At 28.1% G+C, this 21,175-nt stretch overlaps 1 protein-coding gene across 2 annotated transcripts; it reads left to right on the top strand.

Moving 5' to 3' along the window:
• Positions 1-545: 545 nt before the first annotated feature.
• LOC111627645 (UBA-like domain-containing protein 2) lies at positions 546-20,914 on the top strand. 2 transcript variants are annotated; one of them, XM_023371231.1, is made up of 4 exons: positions 546-993; positions 1,283-1,354; positions 9,488-9,559; positions 19,928-20,914. In XM_023371231.1, the coding sequence occupies exons 1-4, from the start codon at positions 886-888 to the stop codon at positions 20,141-20,143; spliced, it is 468 nt and encodes a 155-aa protein (XP_023226999.1). In that variant the 5' UTR covers positions 546-885; the 3' UTR covers positions 20,144-20,914. The 2 variants fall into 2 exon arrangements, with proteins under 2 accessions (XP_023226999.1, XP_023227000.1); XM_023371232.1 differs by lacking the exon at positions 9,488-9,559 and having other exon boundaries at positions 573-993.
• The last annotated feature ends 261 nt before the right edge of the window (positions 20,915-21,175 follow it).

The raw sequence follows: 21,175 nt of genomic DNA, 5'->3' as shown, positions 1-21,175 counted from the left end.
TATTTTATATTATATGAAAATATCTTTAATAATAATTATTATTATTACTCTCTATAATTTTAATTTAACAATTTTAAAAAAATCTGTCTTAATACAGAAAGAAATCTATATTTTATGGCATTATTAAGCAGTAATAAATTTTTAATAAATTTATGAACTTAATTTGCAGAAATGTTAATATACAAATTAAAGCCATAAATTTTTATTATTATTTTTAAGTTGTCCTCTGACATTATTACAGAGTGAAAATTTTTTTATGTAGAACTATAAAATTGGTTTGATATATTAATATTTATAATATAAAATTTTAATTTCGATATTTATAAAAGTATTTAATGGGACCCTCATTATTATTTTTAATTACTATATTTCATAATAATTCAAATAAACGAAATAAAATTTAAAAATTTTTAATGGTTGAATTAAATGGTAATAATAATAATAATAATAATGTGATTGTTGCATAATTAGAATTTTAAGTAAGAAAACCCATTTAAAAATGTATAAGAATGTTATTAATTATGACGCTAACCTATATTTCAAACTAAAATTAAAACAATTCTCCTTAAACCACGTGTACAAAAATCACGTGTTCCTGGAAAAGTAAACATTATCCTGCAACGAAGAAATAATTGCGTCATGCGTATAGCTTGTGTAGAAAATTAAAAACGAATACGATACAAAACAGACGAGAGTTTTAAACATTTAAATTACCGAGAGTTAATTCTATTCACCGTATACCTTTATAAATCCCAACAGTTTGTAGAAATATAATGGACCAATAACGTTAGTCGGAGTGACGTCACTTATCCACTGCCGATCGTCCGACAAACACGTTTGTTTTGAAACGAAGATAGTATTTGTTTAGTCTTTTAAAAATTAATTATGGAGTCTTTGAGGGAACAAGTCATGATTAATCAGTTCGTATTAGCTGCCGGTTGTGCTAGAGAACAGGCAAAACAATTATTACAAGCAGCTCATTGGCAATTTGAGGTAATTAAAACGTTTCTTAAAAATTTTCATATGTGTTAGTTTGAACGTAACACGATATTAAATAGTATTTATTAAGAGTTTATTCTATTGGTTAGGTCAATTCAAATTTATTCACAATGACCAATGTTACGTTGTATTATAAAAGATTTCAAATGATAGATTAGGTTATGTCGTAATGTAAACATGGCGATGTTTACGTTGTTTACTTTTATAAAACGATCAATTTTCTAGCTTTACGAGTTATAACGCTAAACGATATTCATTCTCTGCTTGTTTATTTTTCTTTCAGACTGCATTAAGTATATTTTTTCAAGAAGCAACAGTAACAAATTGCCATCAACCTAACAACCGTTTTAATGCTGTAAGTTTCTTCAATAAATCAATTATTTTTATTCATTAATTATTATAATAAATTTAAAATTTTGAAGCAGATTCTTATGTAATCAAGTTTATATTATAATATATTTAATGAATACATTTAATAAATAAATAATAATTTATATATGTATTTGTTTATCAATTAACATTTTATATTTATAAAATTAACAAATGATATGCAAGAAAATTGTCTTAAAACATTTGTTTTATTGTTCTTAGAAGTAGAAAAACAAGTTATGTACATTAGAATTGCACAATTGATAAGTAAAATTTCCTGTTTTTACTTTGAAGGAGGTGATGGAGTTCAATATCTCTCCCCTTTATAACTGGTTAGTAATGTAATTTGCCCTGGTGAAATTCAACTATAGGTTTAAACTTATCATTTGCTAAAAATATTTAGTTACGACTTGATAAATATATCTATGTCACAAAAAATTATCATTTTAAATATTTGCTTTCAAATCATCGTTTATANTATAGGTCAGAGAAATTTATATTTTTCTTTTTCAAATTATTATTGTAATTTTTATACAGTATTATATAAATATAAATATATATACAGTGTATACTGTATAATCTATATTTTTATAAACTTAATTATTTTAGGTAAATGTTTTGTCTTGATTAATTTTTTAAACAAACTTATTCGGGAAGAAAACAATGTTCCTTTTTAATTATTAAATATTCTTAAATAATAATTTATATATGTATTTGTTTATCAATTAACATTTTATATTTATAAAATTAACAAATGATATGCAAGAAAATTGTCTTAAAACATTTGTTTTATTGTTCTTAGAAGTAGAAAAACAAGTTATGTACATTAGAATTGCACAATTGATAAGTAAAATTTCCTGTTTTTACTTTGAAGGAGGTGATGGAGTTCAATATCTCTCCCCTTTATAACTGGTTAGTAATGTAATTTGCCCTGGTGAAATTCAACTATAGGTTTAAACTTATCATTTGCTAAAAATATTTAGTTACGACTTGATAAATATATCTATGTCACAAAAAATTATCATTTTAAATATTTGCTTTCAAATCATCGTTTATAAGTTTTCCGGATACTTTAAAATTACTCGAGAAAATTTTATTGTAAATTCGATTTTACTTTCTATTTAATTATTCGTTATTAACTTAAAATCTTTGTTTAATTAATTCGTATATAACATTTATCTTTATCATTGAAAAAATAATTATAATCAGATTAATGAATTGGGAATTTGAAAGGAACAATATTCCTGTTTTTTGAAACAAAAAATATCAACTGTGACCTATTTTAATTTTCCTTAAAAATATTTTTCATAGTTCTAGCTAAAAATGTATGATGTCATCATCTAAAGATGATGTCAGACTATTTCCTTTCAATAATTATTTTGTTTGTATAGTAGAATAACAATTCTCGTAAACATTTAAACGCATTAGCTGAATTCCAATAGAATTCTATTATTATTATTATTAATTAATTTTTTTAATTTAAATCTTATCAAGATTAACAGTTGACTATTTGAGGAATGTAAAATGTCTTTAGGGCAGAATTCTATAAAATTTGTAATCAAAACATTATTTACTTTAAATAATTTCAACAGATATCAAGTATCTATCTCTTGGCAATTTACCAATAATAATTATTTCCATATGTTGAATCTTTTAATAATATCAATGTATCTGTTTATGTTTGAAATTATTATTGATTTCATAAAGTATTCCTTAATTGAATATAAAATATATGTTCGATTTGAAATTCGAATGTAAATATGCTTATTCCGACGTCTTTTCCCGCTAACTATTGCTTTTGTTTTGACTCATTTATTTTGTCTGGTTAAAGGGTGTTCAGAACATATTTTATGAATGGATTTTAAAGGCATTTCTTAGAATAATGAAATAGATTTTTTTTTTTAAGGGGGATTTTTATTTTGACCCATTTTCATGTTTTCGATAATAGATTTTTTAACTTATATTTTTCATATTTTATAGCTGATAATAATTAAAAGAAATATATAAAGCCCGTTTCCATAGTAGACGGTTTGAAATATGTTTATTGGCCAATTGCCAAATTCGATAAGGGATAATTAATACCTTTCCAACCGAAATTTCGAAATGTGCTTATTAAAATTGTTATACAAATTTGATTTATTTAGGTCATTTAAATTTTGTAAAGTTCGTCGACCCCAGTTTTATGTATATAAAGGAACAATAACGAAATAAAAGATTAAATTAAAACGCCGAGTTCGCTTCCTGTCTTCTTCCATTGCCGATTCTGTTTATTCTGTAACCATGACAACGTAAGATGGCCGTTTGACGTCATTTCGTCTTTTTTTTTTCTATCTTTTATTTTTGGCGTCATTCTCGGTTAAAAACTAATTCGTTAAATCGATGTGTGTGTATATATTAGAAATAGATTAGGAGGTTCGGTTTGTTTTTTTTCTTTATCGATCACGCCTATTTTCCTTTTAATTTCGAGCGGCAAACAACGCGATAAATTTTTATTACGTGTAAAGCGCATTTTAGTTTAAAAAAAAAAGAAAATTTTGCCTCCGGTATCGGAAAAATGGGACATTGACCTCGGAAAAATACTACTTTTTACTATAGGTTTTGTTATTTCTAACTCGTTTTTATTGTTAAAAACTTCTCCTTTTCTAACTTCCTACTAAGTTGGAAAAACGTGCGCTTAATCTCATTTAAGCTTTTAAAAGTAAATCGCTATTTGTCGTGTAGTTGGAATCTCGATTTAAAAAAGTTTCAGGTTTTTGGCATTCGTTATCCTTTTTTTTTTATTCCTAAATATTATTTGGAGTAACCTTGAAAACTCTTTGGCGCCGTTTAGGTTGGAAAAAGACGATTGTGCAATCGGTTCAGTGGGCAAGGTCAACTCCTACTCTATCCGGCGATATTAACACTCACTGTATATAGACTTGCATCGTTAGTCACATTGTCGTTATTTTTTATTTTTTATTTTAAATTTACGTAATGTCAAAGCGTATAAAAGTATAAAGTCAGTTTGTTTTAAAATTTTAACGTTAATACTACAAATTCGTAAACGACAAACTTTTTTTTTTCCTTCTTGTTATTCTCATTATACAGACACAATACATTTTAATTCGGTACGGTTAAAAAATATCAATTCAAGTAGATTCTGTTGGAAAATAATAATTATATTATCTTGCGCAATGGCAGATTAAGTTCGCAATCTTGTTAAAATAGTTAACGCGGTTTTTTTAAATAACAAATTAGTGCAGACATTTTGAACATTTAAGGATAACAAATTAACTAAATCGAGTAGAACCTTTATCGTGTACTTTAACCGTTTTCAAACATACCGAAAGGGCATTCATTCGGCCGAAATGAAAAAATAATCCATTGTGATACCAGTTTGTCGATTCTAATTTTTTTGGGCTAAATGTTTTGTGCTTGTATCTCATTCATGCTAAACAAAGTCTGTTAAGAATTTAATTGATCGCTCCTTAATTCAGAGCAGACAGCTGTAATAATGTATTATCATTCTTATTTTTCAAATAAAGCAGATTTTGAGAAATTATGGCTGTAAATATTAAAACAATTATTTTTTTTTCTTTTCATTGTTTATTAAATTTTTGAGATATATATTGTAAACTAGAAAAATAAAAATTAAGAGTCTATAAATAACAATTTGTTTATGATTTTTATGTGCCAAGGTAAACAACTATCCTTAGTAGAATTAAAATTTCATTAATCATGGTTTTATCTTTATGTTTCTGTTATTTGATTTATTTGGTGTTATTATTCTCCCACCGTATTTAAAAATATTATAAGAAAAACGTTTGTTATTGAGAATATTTTTAAATGTTGAATACCATATGTTTAAAGTAGTTATGTTATATAATTTATAAAATATTGGATACGTGCACAAATATGGATTATTTTAAATGTAACACAAAATATTTATAGTTAGCATACAAATTTCTTCATTACTAATTTTTATGTTTCAGTAAAATAAATGATTGAAGTTCAAAATTTTTTATATCCATATTTTCTTTACAATTAATCTTAAAAGTAATAAATCAATCTAGTTTACATTTAAAATAAAAATGATACAATAAAGGCATTTCTGAATATTAAATATGACATTTATTGTATTTAACATGAAACATGATAAAAATTTGGATAAATTCCACATTTATTATAATATAGAAAAAAAATATTTTAGTAAGGTGCTTATTCCATATTTGCTATTATTTAATGAAATGTAATTGAAAGCATAGATATTGAAAGTATTTTTGGTAATATGTTTTTAATAAAAATTATCTGTTACTGAATACATTAATAAATAAACAATTTAAATGAACTTCCTTCACAGGAATTGATTTTATATTAATATTCATTATTAAATTTAAATGTTATGATTAATGAAATAAAATACATAGCAAACAATATATGATTTTTCTATAAATTTTTTTTTTTATTGAAATTTTTTAATATTAATTCATTTATCATTTTAAATATTAATCAGCAATTTTTAAATAATTATTGTTACTTTGGATTTTTTTAAATGGTAACAATATATTATTAAAATACAAGTTTTTATCTTTAGTGAATCAAGTTTTTCTTGAATTTTCAATCCTCTATTGAAGGTTTGATATAAATGTGTTCAGATATGTCTTTCAATACTTTATTTTCATATGAATACTAGCTACCAATAAATTCTTATAGGTTGAAAGGGATTCATTGTTAACAGGGTTGTCAACAGCCTGTTAATATAACAATAGGTTACTCCCAGGCCCATACAACGTTAAAATTGTATGGGGCCTGGGAGTAGAGCAGGTCTCTTTTATTTTTTAGCAAGCCCTTTAGCCATTGTTCTTTTAACAAATGAAATACATAGGATGTTTCTTTATTAATAAAAAGCAGTCATAAAGATATTTTCTATAAATAAAAACAACATTAAATTAGTACAGGTATGAATCACTATGAGTCCCTATGTTTTCTCTGGGCTTTGGGAAAAATCCCTAGCTCCCAGCTCTCTTCCTCCTTGACAGCCCTGATTGTTAATTACTTCATAATCATATTAATAATATGATTATTTTCTGACTTTCAGAAATAATTATTAAATTTATTGTAATTTAAATTTCTTTAAGTGCAAACCACACTTTTATTGCTGTAAATTAAAACTAATGTTGGTTGTTTCACAAGAGACTTTTTGATCTCATTCAGTTAAAGTCAACATTTTATTATCCTAAAATGGAAGATTAGAAACATTATCATTATTACACATTTGAAAATAAAAATAAGAGAGAAGAATAAATACTTCACCTTTGTTTTACGGTTATCATAGCATGCTATGTGCTTATAACTTCTTGACAAACATGGAGATTAAATTTAACAAAATTGAAATTGAAAAGTTATTTATAATGCTTATTTGGTCATATCTTAATAATTTAATGATATAAAATTAATTTTATAGTATTCATTGAAACCTTAAATGAAAACATAAAAGCATTAAAAAATTTTGCATAAATGAAGAGGTTGGAACAATAAGGTGCCTAAATCACATTTTTTAAATTTTGCACTGATTATCAAATACAATTGGCAATGAAGGTTGTGAGTCATCAGCAAAATATTCTAGATGTCAAACAACTAATGTCATCACAATTTAAAGTGACCACATTGCCAATTTGCAAATGTGTTTTAAATGTATACTCAGTGTCATAAGTGTTAAATGTATACTCAGTGTCACGACAATTAATTGAGGTTAAAGTGACATATTTTGACAGAGGAATGAGAGAATCTAGTTTAGATTTTGACTCTGATGACACTGTAAAAGATGGAGACTATTATTGTAGTGAAATTTCTAGCAACAGTGATTCACCTGCATAAAGAAATATAAATACAGGGTGTCTCAAAAATGTACTGACAAACTTTTAGTGGAGGTAGATAACATCTAAAGGAATGAGAATTGTATATATAACATTTTTTTAAACCCATAACTGGAAACGTCAAGGAAAAGTGGTAGTAGAGGTAGAAGATCTGAAAAGACACAAGACAGTGATTAATGGGAAACACTTATCAGACATAATGGCATACCAGTTCATAATCTTACAACAGATGCTAGAAGTTTTCACCATCAGAACATGATGAATGCTTGACACTGACGGAATATTGATTGCCAGACACGTTCGAACACACTGGGAGTTTCTTTGATTGTAGCAGCAGCACAGACGAATCTTGCCATGGGATCCATTTCAGACTTCACAGGTGAGTCATACATGATAGCTTTGAGGGCCCCCACAGAAAGAAATCAAGGCTTGATAAATCAGGTAAGCGTGGGGACCAGGGAACTGGTCCACCATGGCCAATCCATTGATGTGGGAAAGACCTGTTCAAATGCGCACAAACATCCATTCCATAATGGGGAGGTACCCCATCATGTTGGAACCACATATTGTGTCTCACATTTGCTGGAACATATTCATGTAAGGCTGATAGAACCTGTTCCAGAAAGATCAGATAGTTAGCGGCGTTAATGTGGGATGGTAAAAGGTACAGCCAGACTAAGCAGTCGTCCACCAAACCTGCCTACACATTAACTCCGAAGTGATGTGCTGCGTGGGTCCTCACACTGTGCGGGTATTCAGTCAGCATAAATGCACATTGTGCTGATTGAATATGCCATCCCAATTGAAAAAGGCCTCATCTGTGAACAAAACATAAGCTGGAAAATTTACATCTTGGGCACTTTGTTGCAGATACCAGTGCACAAAACCCACATGTGCAGGATGATCATCAGGAAGCAGTAACTGGACCCTTTGGAGATGAAAGGGGAGTAAGGACTCAGTGTGCAAAATACACCGTACACTACAACGAGACACTCCTAAGTCAGAGGCAATGCACGTATGCTGGTACTAGGATTGGTCTCTGAGGCATTCAATACACTTTCTTCCATAACGGGCAAACATGTCAAGCGTGGCCTGCCCTCACTAGTCTGCTACCTCTTAATTAATGAAATGACCCAATATTGCACAAATTTTGATGCACACGTGCAAACGAAATGTGGTGCAGTTGATGTCTGTCTGGGGAGCATTCTCAATAAATTTGTGCTGTGGCTTGTCCATTGCCCTCAGCTATTCCATAAACTAAGTTCATGTCTGCCAGTTTCCCACTCATATACCATTGCATGCTCATCATATGTTGACTACTGCACAAATCAGGAAATCCTAAATTTCCCCTCTAGTGCACAGATGAACAGCGCCACCTATTGACTTATGGTGACATTTCCGGTTATGGGTTCCTATGTAATTATCATTTCTTTAGATGTTATCTACTTCCCCTGAAAGTTTGTTGGTACATTTTTGAGATACTCTGAATATTATTAGGGTTATCATAATAGCTGAAGGCAAAATACAAACAGATTAACATTGAAAGTGCTCAGACTGCGAGGTAAAATAAATTAAATTTATTCATATTTTTCAATCTAGTAAATGTAAGCATGTATAATATAAAATTTCAATATACCCTTCGGGCACAGAATGTGATTTTAAATATAAGAAAACAATTTTACCACTTAGACAAGTACTATGAATTAAAAAAACTGTTATAATGAATGTTTGTGCATATGTGTACAGGATAAGCAACAGAACTGTTACATTTGCTTATCCTGTACAATGTTGTCACCTAGCCAATAAATACAATAATAATTATCAAAAATTTAGCAAGTTTTGTCAGATTTAGATGTAAGTAGTTATGATTTAACTATTAACTGCATGATCAATTGAAAAGCATGGGCATTTTGTTTATTTTTTCTAAGTACAGTATGGACACAGACAGAGCCTAAAGTCTATACAAGTACAGGCTGTCTATACTAAATACAGATGAATGGTAACTCTATTATTTTTAAGAGGCTTAAGGTCTTCTACTGTAATATTTGTGGCTAATGTTTTGTTTATATTAAAACCAAATTGTGTTTTATGTTCAACGGAATCATAGATATAAAGTTTTTTCTTTGTGTTTTATAAATAAATATTTAACCAAAAAATTCAATATAATAAATTTAAGTTAATCCTAATATTTGTATTAAAAAAAAAAGGCTAACCTATATTTAGTGACCTAGATCCTTTTTGATTGAGAAATTTTTTTATTGTAGAAAATCCGAATAGGTAATGAACAAAGTATTAACCTTACTAAGAAAGAAAATACTGATACCAATTACAAAGCAGTAAGTAAGAGAACAGTTTCATCTTAAGAATAATTTCTGTGTAGTTGATGGAAGAAAGTAAATGTTGAGGGCAGATGAAAAACCAAAGCAAAAAGAGCTTAGAAATTTAGAATATTCTTATACAAATTAAAAAAAGTCAGCACAAAGAAGCAAGATCAATTGGAGAGTTTTGTAAATGTAAGAACTGTAGAGAATTACTTGAAGATATAGAACATAACATCCAATTCATTTTGGGACGTAGGTATAGTATTTTCCTTATCATACATTTCTGTTTGTTTTCAACAATAAAAGTAATGGCACAGTAAAACTAAAAGAAAAGAAGACATAGGATTTAAAAATACTTCTGCATTACATTCTACCTATTAATCAACAGTTTTACCTTGATGATATTGGAAATATAATTAGTGAATAAGAAAATGTGGAACCAATATGAATACAGTGACTGAGAAGACATTGAAATAGACCTAGAGGCTCCAAATATTTTTTGAAACTATTGCTATGCCACATATTTATTTAAAATTACTTTAAAACATTTGTATTCTTACTTGCTTTAAAAAGTTGTAAGCCACATACTTTTGAAAAATACACAAATTTTTATAATCAAAAACAGCAATTTGCCATTTTTTTAGAAGGATAGTATTCAATAAAATATTGTAAACATAAAAAAGAAAATGAAGCTTTTCAAATAAACTGTATTTCAAGATTTGGATAAAAACTATAAACCTATTTCACAAAGTTTTCTTAATGAGGCTTTGGTTTCTTATTGCTCCAACCTCTTCAATTATTATATTCACCAATTAAAGTAAATTTTCAGACTTTTTACTTCAGTTAATAATACTTTGATTTTTTTTTTAATAATTTTTATTTTAAGGTTGCTGTGTGAAATTTTGGAAAATTTGCTAGATTTCGTGAATAAAAGAGAAAATTTGGTTGTTTGTGGCAGAATTTTAACTATGTGAGGCATTTGTAGATATTATGTTTGTTTGAATTCATGGTTGAAGTTTGTCATCTTTTCTTTCAATTTTTCTTTAGAAACTATTCAATATATTTCTTTTTATTTATATACTTTACTATGAGCTTGTTCTATTGTATTTTATAAAAAAATATGCATGAAAAATCTATGACATCACTGCAGATTAATCTGCCACTGAAAAGATTTCAATACATTTAACTTCAAATTAAATATTTTAATTTTGTAACTAGTAAATTAACAAAACACTTTAGATATTAAGAACAAGTGGCCAAAATAATTGTTCAGTTGTCTAAAACTAGCTAATTGGTGTAGTTACCATTTATTTGGTGACTTTTTACTTGAATCTCAATAATTTATTTATTACTTCTGATATAAAATTTAATGATGCATGAATATTTTGAAAAAGTATTTTAATTTTAAAATTTTATTAATATTATTTTCCATGTATTTCCAATGTTTCTTTGAAATATAATTATTGCTTTTTGAAATATATCACTTTAAATTATTGCGGATGCTCTACTAAAAGCTACTTTCTTCATTTGAGAGAAATTTTTTAGCTTTTGTGAATATTTCTGTAAAGTACGATGGAATAAGTCTATACAAAGATATGTAAATAAAAAAAATTAAGAGAAGATCAAAAGAAAAACAAAGAAAATTTGTTTACACCAAGACATAGTCATCAACAACAAACTCAGTGTAGCTTTCAAAGCCATTTGATGTTTTCTTAAGATAACTCAAGCGTTGCCAGGTATATCATCTAGTATTAAATAATTTGGACTAATTATTTATACAGTAGGGTCTTAAGATTAATTTCCACAATACCAGAGAGAGTATCATAAGTAGAATTATTGTAACACAGTCTCCAATTAAGATTGACATTTTTACAGGAAGTGATATCATCTTTGTTTTTGTTTTCTGATTAGAGTATATTTTTCAGTGACGTGGAAACCAGTCTTTAGGCTACTTTATGTGGGAGTTATATATGCTAATTCATGTTTTTGTAGATTTTAAAAAATTTGTTCATTCTGAAACTTTAAGAGTTATAACAACTACAGTGGCCTTTGATTTAGTGGCTAAAATTTATGTCCTAAAGAAATTTTAAAACTTTAATTACGAATAGAGTTACTAAAAAGTTGAATAAATGAGTATAAATTATTTAATGTACAGTACATTATATTAATATTTTATTCAAACTTATACATTATAATATCATTTTACTATATCCTGTACTGTACATTATAAGTTTGTTATTAATATGTGTTTTTAAAATATATTCAGTTTAATGGACTTTTTGGCAGTAGCAGACATTCCTTACCCATTTAGTCTATTAAACTGAGAGAATAGTATTTTTAAAGAAATGAAGTGAACATATTTCAATTAAAATAGATTACAGAAAACTGATTAAGAAAAGGATGATGATATACTGAATTGAACATAAAACCATAAAACAAAAACATAAAATTAGGATAAATTGAAATAAATACAGTAAAATATAAACAAAATCCTTTATGTTGCTTGCCATACATTCTTACAATGTGCTCCTTTAGACATGCATACCATAGATTTGTTATCTCTGGGTCAGGTTAATTCACTTTTAGTGCCATTGAATTTGGCTGTTAAGTCAGCAAACTGTACTTCTCAGCTTCTGGTAATCCTAATATGATAATTAAGAAAAGTTTTCTTTGTCTAACAAAGGCAAACACCTAGAAAAAACAACACATGCAAAGTAGAAGATAAAAAAAGGAATTCAATTCACATGATAATAAAGTACAGGTACAAAGGGATTCCAACTCAAGGGGTTTTGATTTACAGTCACCCAAAATCCAGTGATTGGTATAACAATTGAAATTTATTGCGACTAGAACAAAAAGAACCCAACAATAATAATTACACAAATTTTCCTAAACATTAATTCCTAATACTAATTTATAACTAGAAGGAAATTGAAGGTAGGGCTAAGAAGTAGCAAAAATGACAGATAGGATAGGAAAGAATACCCAGGTAGTGTAGCATAAACACTTTTGGTTACCATGAGGGCAATGTGAGAGCTTCTTAAACATAAAATACTTGCTTCTGTCTTCCTTTTCTTTGGTATTTGTATATTTGATCCCAATAGACTGTTGCACGTTTGGACTCATTAAGCTGAAACTCCATCTCTAACACACTCACTAACTTCAGTCTGGAAATTTCAAAGTTCCCACTTGAAGTTCTGACTTCACCCATCTACTTGGGCATCAGACATTGTAACATCTTCTTTTTGTGGACTTCTCTCCTCGAGCACAAGCCCAAAAAGCGACCTTCTTTCACTTTGTATGCTCTCAGGTAACCTTGTATTCATTGTTCTGGGAATTCCAGAAAGTGGCCCCCACCTCCAAGAAAGAAGAATTAAGAAGATTAGAAAGTTCAAAAGAACAAAGAACAGAAAAAAATGTCATATGAACAAAAGAAAAAAGTATACAATATGGCATACAACCACACTAAGACAGAAAACTACTGAACATGTAAACAATCCTTAAACTTGATTTTTAAGCATTCCAAACTATCTTCCGTGTTATTGTGCTATATCAGCCTATCTCTAGTCAAATTATTTTACAGCTAATTATTAAATTAGACTTTTTATAACCTGATAACATGGCAGATAATTAGGAACAACTGAATGTTACTCACTGTGATGAATATTCTGATTTGCATATATTTTTCTCAAATAATATACTTGATATTGTATAATAAAATTTTGCTCTGTATATTCACTAACATTAGACTAAATTGTTATTCATTGTAGTAAAATATTTTAAACACGATTTAATGTTATGTAATTTTGTGCAGATGTTGTTTGAAAGTTAGTATTTGAAAGTGTTACACATAGTGTTTGAAAGTTAGTATGGGTTATATGATCTGCCAGTTTTACCTTTTAATTTTGAAATCATCGAACAGCATTTCTTTTTGCTCTAAAATAACTAATTTTAGAATTTTTAATTTTTTAGTATTTTCTAAATGCACCATAATAGACATATTCATCTGTCATTGTGGTTTTCTGAGACCATTCAAGATTCTTACGCTACACGTAGTATTCTCCCATTTATTTTTTGTGTGCCTATCCACATTGTAATTGATATGTACTTGGATCTTTATTCTTAAGAGCTAATAATAAGTTTCCAGTAATTTCCTTCTAAGTAAAAATTCTCAGAAAACTAGAAGGTTCCATTTAAAAGCCGAACAATCGGTTTTTGAATCTGTGTCAATAGATGTCATTGACATTAAAATTGTTTCTATTTGTGTTTATTTTAGCATTTATGATTATTACTCTATGATAAATAAAATAAAAACAAAGCAATACAAAAAATTTTTGTCATTCAGTAGCCATTTTGTATTTTTGACACTTAACAAGTGACTTGCTGCAAGTGTGGCTGTTCTTCCAAAGACAGCATTGTAATTTTGGTTGCTGCATTTACTTTTGTGTAGTGTGTGTGAATTCACCTTTAGGGGTATAATCCATTTCATTTATTTTATAATTATAGTAGAATCTTGTTTTAATGGATTGCAGAATAATGAATTTTTTTCCAGGTCCTGCCAAATCAATGTAATTTTACCTCTTTTTAGCAAATTTGTAACTCAGATTAATGGATTTTTTTCTAGCCATAACTATTGTAAACTGCATTTTTTCAACATTTAATTAATATTTGGGTGTTTCCAGGAACTTGTAGTTTGAAGATGCATTGTTACATCTGAGATATGTCCAATTAGGAACTGTACAGAGTCAGTAGGCTGATACGATTTAGGAGAAGCTATCTAGTAAACATTCTGATGCAGGTCCACCTGTAATGCTGAAATTTAATAGGGCAATCGAGTCTTTCTAAGTCATGTTTGTATAGAATAGAGATCTCAAGAGAGTAAATAATTTCAAGTGCTGATACTTTTTATATGTAGGGGGGGTTAAAAAATGGGAATTTTCCTGGGTGTGTGGGAAATCTGTTGTTCGCAATATAATGGATTCTCAGAACAAAGGATGATTTTCAGCAGCGTGTACAATCTGTTAAAACGAGATTCTGCTGTGTATCTACAATGAACTACTAACAGAAGTAAAAGATCTCAAACATTAAAATATTGTTTTTTATGGTACAGTGGCGTGCTGTCCATGGAAACTGTAGAAGCAGCACTTCCCTTGTATTTTCTAGAATATAAATACATATTGTCCGATTATTTTCATATTTTAATGTACTTTAGAAATTTGTAATAAGATACATAATTCATACTACGTGTGAAAAACATTGATAAGATTGGTATTGTATATTCAAATATAAATTTGTATATGCATATTTCCCATGAAAGTGCTGCATTGTTGAATATTCCCGGGACAGCTTTCACGGTGAAAATATCTGAATCCTGTAAAGCAGCCAGATTATAAGCATTCGTGCATGCACATGCGCTTTACAGAGCACCAACCTCATGCAGTTTAGCTCACGGATGTTACACATCAAAATATCATATAATGCTTCCAATGATTTTATCCAGGGCTGGCACAGCTTCCCTATCATCAAATGTCACTGCACGCCACTGAGATGGTATCTTTTAGATTGCATAGTAAGAAGTATTATGCTTTAATGACTACTTTGAAGGCATAGGATATAAGGTGTTGTATGTTATACTAAGATTTTATTTTTGCTATGGCAGTTTTATAGTATATACAATAGAGGCTTACAATACTGTGGGTTGGTTATTTGCACAAAATTACCTAGATATGTATGCAACCATTTACAATTACCATAATCATCAGGGACTACTTGGGATAGAGCATAAATTTATGCTGAAATTCATTTTGCAGAGTACCAGCTGACACACATCTATGTATAACATTATAGTATGCAGCATGATCTCGTTTTTGTTGTTCCCATGCATTAATAACAATGCTGGTAGGAACAGGGAGATGGAGGTTATAAGGAAGAAATTGTATTGTCTTTCAGCTTTAGATTTATTTATTTGATGAATTTAAATACATCCAAGTACTTTTGGCATTTCAAATTGTCTTCCAAGTGAAAAAAAGCACACATAAAATTTGAATAATGATTTTAAAATCTCTTTAGGTCAAAATAGATCTTATATTTGTGTTAGTTTTCACACATTTGTGATAGAGATGGAGGTTAATTCCACCCATACAGTAATTAGCTACAAGCAGGACATGTATAGTTTATATAAGGAAGTAGCAAGAATTAAGGTCACACATTTAGCATACAGATGCAATCCTAACATTGCATAATAGGAAAGACCCAATGAACACAGCACCAGGTTTGTTAAGATTGTTCGGGAATCTTTTTCCAGAGAACCACTGCCCTCCACGTATGCTTTGGACAACAATGTTGAAATGAAATTAGATCAGGCTGTAAGATGTGCTATATAAACAGAACTATTTCAAAATATTTGAGACTGATTAATGTGGATGATGCATTATAAGAAATACATTTTTTTTTCCCTAATCATAATGCATTTGCCATGCATAAGCCTTTATCATCTAACTATACACACATCTGCTTTGTTGCTTGGAACAAAGCAAATGTGTATACAGTTAGATGATGGAACGGTTCTTTGACTGTTCCATTTTAGAATTTGTAGAATACCTGAAATTTTTCCAGAATTAGGCCTAAAATATTTTTAACATAATTTATATCTGAATTCCATGGTCCATTTGGATATGTTGGCCCTGTCCCTTACCATCCAGCCATTTCATTGTGGGCCGACTGAACTCGGACCCTCTGTGTCCACAGGGCAGAGAGTTAACATATATGGTAATCTTGCAAAATCCATTCTTTAAACTGTTTTCATTTATTATTTCTTTGTAAATATTTTAGTTTACTCATTAAATTAAAAATTTAGTTAGATGTGCATCATAGCTAATGTTATGTTTTCATTTAACTATTTAGTTCATAGTTTCTCTATAAATGTTTTTGCCGTTAAAACAAACTATATTATTTAATCACGTTATCAAATACCTAATAAATTTGGTTATTACCAGTAGGTTCTTTGTGATTAATGAAATAAATTAAATCATATAATTTAATATGTACTTTATTTTCAGATTATACTTTAATTACAAATTTATTTCTTTGCTACACTTCAATTATTCTGACAAAGTTGAGAAAAATTTTTATTTTGTAATTTCTGAAAATTAAAATCCTTAGACTTTAAAATAAATTGTCTAAATTGTTTCATAAATGAATCATAATGCAAGCAGCTTTGTAACCTTGATATCAGCATTATATGATTAGGTTATAAATGTGTCTTTACATTTGAATAGAAATTCATAGATTTCAATATAAAACTGCAGATTTGCATGGTTTTTAATATATATTTTGTTATCCTGTAAAATTTAAATTGTAGACTTTTGAAAGCTAGTAAAGAAATTACTGTTACTGTTTAATTCAGAAAATAGAGAAATAATTAAATTATAGATTGCTAGTTTTTATTTATTATAGAAAATTTAAAACTGTTTAATTGAAAGAATTAATTTTTATTTATATAATACGTATATCAGATGAAAATAATATGATGCACAGAATAAAAAAGTTATCAAAATAACATCTTAAGGGACTTAGAAAGAACTTCATACATTATACATGAATCGAAATTATTTATCTTATTTCTGAACTCTGTCTTCAAAGAGTTAACATTTTCTTTTCCAAATAATTGTGTTATTTAAAAAAAAAAAAAAATCTGTAAAATTTTTCTTTCTTTCAAATCTTTATCTGCATTTAAAAAAAATATTCTTCAAAGCATTGGGAGGTAAAAAGATTATTTATAAAATAAAAATGCTGCATTACAAATTTATTTTAAGTAAAACGTTTATACTAAAAGTTAATTTTAAATTAGGTTAATTGAACTTTTAAACTTATTTTTTTCCCCAAAGTGGATTTAGTTCCTGTTCTATTAAAAAATAATATACATACTAGAGTCAAATTTCCATGTTTAATTACTATTATTAGTTCTGTTTATATAAAAATTGTAGTCTCTTCATATTCAGTAACAAAAATAATTCTATTAGTTTCTTATTTCCATCATTACTATGGTATTTTACAGCATGAAAATGCATTTCCATTCCAGGAAAAAGTATTTATTGGGCTGTAATTTGAAAAATTGTAGATGTATAAGGTATAAATTCCACTGTCATCCATCTGTGCAATTGTTTGTCTGTCTTTCTTTAATCTTGAGAACGGAGTTAGATGAAAGACAAGAACAGATATGGAAACCTTAGGGGCAGGAGGCCCTCATTAACTATTTATGAACTTCCAATACAAACTGGAAGTCATATTATTTCAATTCAAAAATAAAGGTGTTAATGACCAATACGACTACTGTTAAAGAAAAAGTAAGATATACAAGCCACTACTAATTTGAGGTAGAGAGCATATATTTTAAAGTAAATAATTTAAAAATATGATTAAAAATTGCAGTCTGGCATTGTGACGATGTCATAATAAATAATTGATTGTTGTATTTAATTAAGTTGTCCTACGTCTTTGGCACTCTGCCCCAAAGTTTTTTTCTTTTACTGTATTCTGGCCAAAAAAAAAAGTAAAATTAGAATGTACACTTCTTTTAAATGCCTCTTTTTTATGATAAGTAAATCATTAAAACTAATAATATATCTAAATAAACAAGATTTTTATTCAAGAATTGAGTTAGGTAGATGTTACCTAGAGCCTCTGGGAAATCACAACTTCACATGTAAGATGCAATCGTTTATCTCATCTTTTATTAAATGACAGATATAAATTACTAATTGCACTCACTATAGTGCTAGGCCTAAAAAGCATGAAATAAAAATTTCCTTAAAGTAAAGCAAATGCCAAAAATAATAAGTATTAATATAATTAAAAAGTGCTTTAAAGTCAGGTATGCCTATATTATATGAGTTTTACATAGACATTCTCAAAACTTGCAAACACCAGTTGTTCCTTTAAGTAGTGATAGTGTCAGTTATATCTTCTATATTTATATAAACGTTAATGAGTTTCTTCATTTTGCTATGGTCTAACCAAATGTATCCGACTGTTGATTATAGTAATATATATTATATCTTTTTAATAGTGTTGATTTAAGCATCCAATTTCCAAGCCATAAAATTTAAAACTTTCAACATTTTTACAAAATATTAGCTGTTTCTTGTCTTAAGTTGCTTCTGAAATGCAACTAAATTATTTTTAATATATCTAGAAGAATCAACTTATTTGAAACTGCACCCTCAAATTAAAAGTTTACCTGTCAATATCATCATCATTTATAGAAAAACTCTGTCAATTTTTAGTACAAATTTTGTTCTATTTAGTTAAAGATTTTTCTTATTAATATAAAAGTGTAGTTGGGCTGCAGTTTTCAAATTTGCAGACCTATACATTCCCTTTGTCCTTTGTTAATCTTGAACAGAGTTAGATAATGAAAATTGAGACCAGATACAGAAAGCTTATTTTTAAATTAAAATATGATTACCAGGCTGCAGTTTTTTTTATTGTGATGATATATAATAGTTATTACAATAAGTAATTGCTCTTTATCTTCAATAACTTCTTAAAACACATTTTGTAGTAAATGTTCTTTGCACTACTCCCTGATAATTGCACCAATATAAATGTTAAACTGATAAACAGAGGGCAACCTTGGCTTGTAATTCTGTGACTTAAATTGTTACTAAAAGCTGTAACAAGTAAAATTTAGATTAGTAAACATAGTTATAATCTGCATTAAACTATTTAATGTATATGACAAATCCTTCAACATGGGAGAATTGTAGCTCTCTTGAAGGGTCTGAATCAGGCTTAATTTAAAATCTATTATTCTTTTTATAGTTTCTTATATCAAATTAGGAATCAGCAGTATTAATTGTTGAACTTTGAGTATGTATGAAAGATATTACAGTATATATAGTAAAATAGCTGATAATTAATTAACAACAAACTTATCAGTTTGAAACTGAGTTAGTAAGATTAATTTTTAGAGTTGCAAAACAAATATTAAAATATATGAATTCAAAATATAATCTCATTTATTTATACTTCAATGTTGATAATATTGATAAATATTTTTCATTAGTAAGATTTCATAGATTAACGTAATTATTAAATACAGTTTTTGTTTGCTTTTCAATTGCTGATTTGTTTAAAAGATTATCTAAATATACATGGTATCCACTTAAATATCAGTTTAGAGACAAAACAGATCTTCCCAGCATTACACAATATTTGTCTGCTGCAGTCCACATGACACTAAACTATACTGGAAAGATCTTTTTGTCTCTACATAGATGGATATATAATAGACACCCTGTATACTTACTTAATCTTTTTCTATAATAAATACATTATTAAGGTACATACCAGTAATTTATAATAAAATCTCTCTATTTTCAGATGTGTACTCCTGCTAATACACCAGCCACACCTCCAAACTTTCCAGAAACACTTTTAGCATTTTCAAAAATGTCTGCATCAGAGAAAATGGGCACTTCACCACAGACCGCCTGCATCTTTTCTACATCCCCACCAATAAATAATAGTAATTTGGGAAATTATAAGTACAACAATCAACAGATTCAAACTTCACAAAATGTACAGGCCCAAAGATAAAATTCACTGAATTTACAATATTTTATCTACTAGACAAAGTCAAGTGTCTTGACTTCCTTCAGTCCCTAATGAAGAATTCATATAGAGAATTATCATGTGTTAAGACTGACTCTAGAAATGAAAAATATGTAAGTGTAATTATGCAAGTAGTCATCTAGGAAGGTTCTATTTTCTACAACGGTTCTCCTTCCTTATCCAAACCACCTACCAATAAAAGTGCCAGGAATTAACCGTTGAGAACATACTCCAAGCGGAGTTTGCCATATCGTGAAACTTTCCAGGATATAGCAAAAATTAAGTGCCGTATTTAAAACAACATGGAAAGTCATCCTAAAAAATTTTTTCATTTCTTCCTGTTACTTTTAAAAATATCCAGATAATTTGTTTGTGATAATTTTTGACTTATCTTAGTTTTGGATAAATAGGTAAAAATGTTTTAGACATCATTTTGATTGTGTTTTATGCCCATTTTATTTTAAAGAAGAAGAAGAAATTGATAAAGTGACCTCATACATATCCGATCTTGTAGGAAACAAATTTCTACAAAGAACTATTAAGTTAAGTTAGGAGGAAAAATTTTCAGTTAACGATGTGAATTTGGTATAATTTTTTTTTTTATTTTTAAAGTTTTAAATTTTAATTTTGTATGATTATAGTTTCTTCATATTTGTGCAATACATTTGGAAGTCATTATTTTAATATGCTAAACTGCATTTTATCAGTTATGTGTAATGCATCTTTGAACTGAAAATAAACAACCTCCAAACAAGAGATTCTATAAATTATTTCAGTTTATGAACACTGTCATCACCATCAACCACCAAACAAAAAAATCTAGCGATGAGTTGCGTAACTTTCCCAGCCTTTGAGATTTCATTTTAAAAATAATAATTGTATTACTAATCAAAATAAAAAAAAAACTAAATTGTATGTGGCAAACATCTATAAAAGTTTTTATATTATAAAATAGCAAAAGACTTAATTTTGAGGAAGAGATGAGTTTTATAAAACACAATGAAGATTTTACTTGTT

This window comes from Centruroides sculpturatus, unplaced genomic scaffold (genome assembly GCF_000671375.1).
Source record: "Centruroides sculpturatus isolate CEXI.00-Female unplaced genomic scaffold, Cexi_2.0 scaffold255, whole genome shotgun sequence".
Taxonomy (NCBI): Eukaryota; Metazoa; Arthropoda; class Arachnida; order Scorpiones; family Buthidae; genus Centruroides; species Centruroides sculpturatus.
This window is presented reverse-complemented; position numbering and strand designations above follow the sequence as displayed.